The sequence below is a fragment of the Myotis nattereri genome (assembly GCF_964212035.1).
Source record: "Myotis nattereri genome assembly, chromosome: 12".
NCBI lineage: Eukaryota > Metazoa > Chordata > Mammalia > Chiroptera > Vespertilionidae > Myotis > Myotis nattereri.
Genome location: NC_138087.1, coordinates 83,032,280 through 83,036,724, shown reverse-complemented (window position 1 = coordinate 83,036,724; position 4,445 = coordinate 83,032,280). Strand labels below are relative to the sequence as shown.

The window sequence follows — 4,445 nt, the reverse complement described above, 5'->3', positions numbered from 1 at the left end:
CAGGTCACGATTTGATTTCATGTCAGGGCACAGGCCCGGGTTGTGAGCTCCAACCCCAGTGGGGGGCGTGCAGGAGGCGGCTGATCATGATTCTCTCTCATCATCGATGTTTCTGTCTCCCTCTCCCTTCCTCTCTGAAATCAATAAAAACACATTAAAAAATTAAAACATCTGCATAAAAATCCTTTCTCCAAGGACAGGGGCGACCCCAGAGCCTGTGGGTGTCCACGCGCCAGGCTCGTTAGGCCCGGCTCCACCCCAACGCCCCGGCGCGAGGGGCGCAGACGCCCGGCCAGCGTGGCCCCGTCCCTGCAGGTGCCCTCGGCGCAGGCCTCCCCCGGCCCCGCCCCCCGGAGCGGCGCCTGCGCGCAGCTGGCCGCGTGGGTCGCAGCGGCGCGTGCGCAGAGGAGCTGCGTCGGGACGGCACGCCGGTCGGAGCTGCGCCTGCGACGTACGCGAGGCGGAGACGTGGATGGTAACGTCATGGAGCGCGCCCCGCGCGGACGTCCGCCCCGAACTGGGGGCAGGAGGCGCTCGCGGTGTGGAGGGGGCGGAGGGCGCGAGGGCAGTGCTACGGCGGCCGCGCGGGGCCACACGCCGCCGGGCGCGGGAGCCCTGGCCCTTCGGGGCGGGTGGGGACGCGGGAGCCGCCAGGCCCGCAGCCACCGTGCGTGGGCACCATGCGGCCGCCCTGCTCCGGGAGCCCCGAGGGACCACGGAGCCCGCAGGCCGGGACGCCGGCGCGGAGAGGGCACCCGGTGAGCGGGGTGGCGGGGCGCCCCGGGCGTCTCCAGGGCAACGGGCGGGCGCGGGCGGCGCGTCGGTCCTGCCCTCGCGGACGCCGGTGCCCCCAGAGGCCCGAGGGCAGAGTCGCCTCTCGCCCCGCACGCGCTGATCGGAGAGTCGTTGCCGCCGGCGCGGCTGAGCGCCCGGGAAGATGGGGCCTGGGGCGGTCGGCGGGATGGAGCCGCTGCGCGGGGGTCCCGCGTAAGGCCTCGGCCACCTCCCCGACCTCCAAGCCCGAGGCGTGGGCGTCTTCGGGCACCGGGAGCTGCTTTGCCCGCGGGCCCCGTGGAGATGGGAGGCGGGCCGGTCCCGCAGCGTAAAGTGAGGGGCGGCGGTGCGCGACCCTCCCGCCCAGGGCACCGGCTCTGCATGCTGTGCGTGCCGGGGGTGGGGGTGGGGGGCGAGGCCGAGGCGGAGCTGGAAGGAGCCGCCCGGAGCGCGGGCAGCTGCTGTGAGACCAGGTTCTGGCCAAACCCTGCGGGGAAGGCCGGGCCTGTGGGCGGGGGATGCCGGCCTCCCCACTCCTCCGCCTCCGGCCGGACGGCTCGGTGGCCATTTGCTCGGACTGGCGCCGGAGAGGGCACTTGGAGAGGCCCCCTCACGGCCCGCAGCTGCCGCCCCGCTGAAGGCAGGCGGACGCCTCGGGTGCTTCCCGGCAACCTGTACGCGTTCCGCCCTTCAGCGCTGTTTCCATCCGCAGATGTAGGCAACCTCCGATGGCGGTTCCCACGTAACCTGGAGCCACTGCGCTTCCCTTGTCCCCGAGGCCGGTCTGCACGCCCCGCGTCCTGCGGACACACCAGCAGGCGGCTGCCACACCTGCCAGGCATGGTGGGTCCTTACACCGCACCTGCTGGACTTCGCACTGTGCCTGGGGCACCCCTCCCCCGTCCTGGCCCTGTAGGGTGCCCTGAGGGACTTTTGTTCCCCCTGGATAAAAGGGGCTCCGTCCAGGCAGGGCCAGGCACCCAGATGAAAGCGAGAGGGTGGGTAGTGAGTGACTGGCAGCCTGTGGAGGGCGAGCTTAGCCGGGGCTCCTGTCGTTCCCCTCGGTTTCGCGTTGACTGCTCCAGGCGCCCACCCGCCACCCGGCCCTCTCCCGTCACCGGCAGAATGAGCACGTTGTTCCACGTGCCTGTGGTCCCTCTGGGGTGTCCTCAGCGCTGGTGCAGGTCCGGCATCCTGCGCTCGGTGTCCCTGCGCCCACGGCTGGCAGGCGCCCGGCAGGGACGGGCTCCCTCGCCGGCTGCTCCCGGGCTGACCCGGCTCCTCTGCTTGTCGCTCCCTGCAGGCCCACGCCTCCCCCGCCGCGGGCTCGCGGGCCTGCGGGCCTAGGTGCCCATGACGCTGACCACCGCCTGGACGCTGCATCTGCCGCCAGCTAGCGCCGAGGCCCCGATGCCGGTCATGCCCATCCCGCGGCGGGTGCGCTCCTTCCACGGCCCGCACACCACCTGCCTGCACGCGGCCTCCGGGCCCCTGCGCACCTCCCGCCTGGCGCGCACCAAGTACAACAACTTCGACGTGTACGCGCGCGCGCGCTGGCTCTACGGCTTCATCCGCTTCCTGCTCTACTTCAGCTGCAGCCTGTTCACGGCCGCGCTGTGGGGCGCGCTGGCCGCGCTGCTCTGCCTGCAGTACCTGGGCGTGCGCGTCCTGCTGCGCTTCCAGCTCAAGCTGTCGGTGCTGCTGCTGCTGCTGGGCCGCCGGCGCGTGGACTTCCGCCTGCTCAACGAGCTGCTGGTCTACGGCATCCACGTGACCCTGCTGCTGGTGGGCGGCCTGGGCTGGTGCTTCATGGTCTTCGTGGACATGTGAGCGCCCGCGGCCTGGCCCGGGCTCGGTTCCTGCGGCCAGTGGGGCCGATGCCTGCGGCCGGCCGCTTCTTGACCAGGTAGCTCAGGGCCTTGTCTCTCACGCTACGTCCAGTAGCTGGTTCTCTGCCCAGGAGAGGAATGGGCTGTGACTTCTGTGCATGGACGCTGCGCCCTCCCGTCCGCTGACCCTCCTGTGTGTGCATTCAGGGGCACTCACCCTTGGCCACCCCCATGGCTCCAGCCCGCACTTTCCCAGGCCGTGCTTGGGGGTGGTCACGATCAGTCTGTACTTGGAGAGCCTCTGTGTCCCGTCCACTCCCCAGGACACAGGCGTCCCCAGTGGTGTAGGGGTGTGCTGCCCAGGAACAAGTCTGGAGGGGTCTTCCTGGACTCGCCCCGGCCCCAGCCGTAGGGAAGCATCAGGTCCAGTCACCACACTGCCACAGGGCCGCCCCGACAGCACCCTGAGAGGTGGCCATGTTGCCTAGTGACCACCATGGGGTCTGAGTCCCGGCCAGTCTTTAGGGCCTTGTTTGTGCAGGCGCAGTCCAGCAGGGAGTCAGGCCCCGGCAGGTGGGAGACTGGGCTCTGGCCCAGGGCAAATCCGTCTTCCTCCTGGGCAGGTCGGGAGTGTCAGGCCCCTTCACGTGTGGGTTTCTGGGGAGGCACCTCAATCCCTCTCTGGCTCCGGGGGCTGCTTTTGGTCAGAACACAGAATTGGGACGCGTGTCTGGAGCAGATGTCGGAGGTCTCGGGCCGTGCGCTGAGTGCACCACGAAACGTGGGCAGACCTGTGTTTAAGGCACCACTTAGTGTCGAGGGGTGGCCCGGGGCTGGATCTCTGGGTGAGGGGCGAGGCCGCCCCTTTGCTCCTGCCCCGGGGCAGCTAGAGCAGCTGGGGAGTGGAAAGCAAAAATGAATGTCGGCAGGGACTGTGGCCAGGAAAGAGCAAAGGGCCGGTCGTCCTGGGGGACTGTTTTGGTCAGAGAACCACTCCAGAGCCAGCTTCTATCCCGACCCTTCCTCTGGCCTGCAGCGAGGGGGACAGGGTGGCCGTGTCGCTCAGTGGCCACCGTGGGCCTCCTTGGCCAGTGGGCGGGCACTCTGAATAATTCTGCTGGGACGACAGGCAGAGTGGTCCCTTTGACCCTGCCTGGCCAGGGAGGCCAGTGGCCCCAGGGGGACTGTCAGGACAGTTATGTGCCACTGGAAGGAACCCCAAATCAGGTAGAAGAAGCAAAAAGCACTTGGCTGTCACCATGCCCCTCCGTTTGTGGCCGGTTCTGCTGGACGGTGGTCAGCCTGAGGTCAGTGGGAGGCTCCTGGAGGAAGGAGCTGAGGCGCTGACCCTCGGGGACCCCGCAGCACTGCGGAGCATCTCTTGCACTAAGTCATGCTGTTTCCTATAAGCTTTGTTTTGTGTTAATTATTCACGCTGCTCAGATCCTTCGCAGTCCCTGACTGAGGGCGGCGTGAGCACACCATGGGGAAGGCAGGAGGGTCTGGGTGTGTGCCACTGTGGGTGTCTGCGCGGCAGTGCTAGGAGTTGACACGCTCAACGAGCAGTTGCCCGGGGTCTCGAGTGCCTGTGAAATTCTTTATGAAACGAGCCACCTGCATTAAACTTATTTTTTTAATGTGTTGATGGAGTGATTGCTTGAGGCTCAAAAAGCTTATTCTTTTTTAAGGATATTAACAACAAACAAATAGAATTTGGCACGTTTTAGAACAGTCATCTGCAATGCGGGGAAGGGGGGAGGGCCTGCCTTGACCTGAGGCCACGGGTCCACGGTGGGAGCCTGCCCGCAGACGTGGCAGGATGGCAGTGAGAACTTGTCAGCG

The 4,445-nt window shown here is 67.5% G+C and overlaps 1 protein-coding gene across 4 annotated transcripts; it reads left to right on the top strand.

Moving 5' to 3' along the window:
• Positions 1-403: 403 nt before the first annotated feature.
• Positions 404-4,244, top strand: TMEM250 (transmembrane protein 250). Of its 4 annotated transcripts, none has more exons than XM_081104242.1 (3): positions 404-475; positions 1,487-1,617; positions 2,078-4,244. In XM_081104242.1, the coding sequence occupies exon 3, from the start codon at positions 2,128-2,130 to the stop codon at positions 2,602-2,604; it is 477 nt and encodes a 158-aa protein (XP_080960368.1). In that variant the 5' UTR covers positions 404-475; positions 1,487-1,617; positions 2,078-2,127; the 3' UTR covers positions 2,605-4,244. The 4 variants fall into 4 exon arrangements, with proteins under 4 accessions (XP_080960368.1, XP_080960365.1, XP_080960367.1 ...); XM_081104239.1 differs by lacking the exon at positions 404-475 and adding an exon at positions 595-758; XM_081104241.1 differs by lacking the exon at positions 404-475 and adding an exon at positions 754-987.
• The last annotated feature ends 201 nt before the right edge of the window (positions 4,245-4,445 follow it).

Bases quoted from the DNA above. Each gene is read 5' to 3' on its own strand.
- TMEM250 (XM_081104242.1), top strand. From the start codon at position 2,128: ATGACGCTGACCACCGCCTGGACGCTGCATCTGCCGCCAGCTAGCGCC.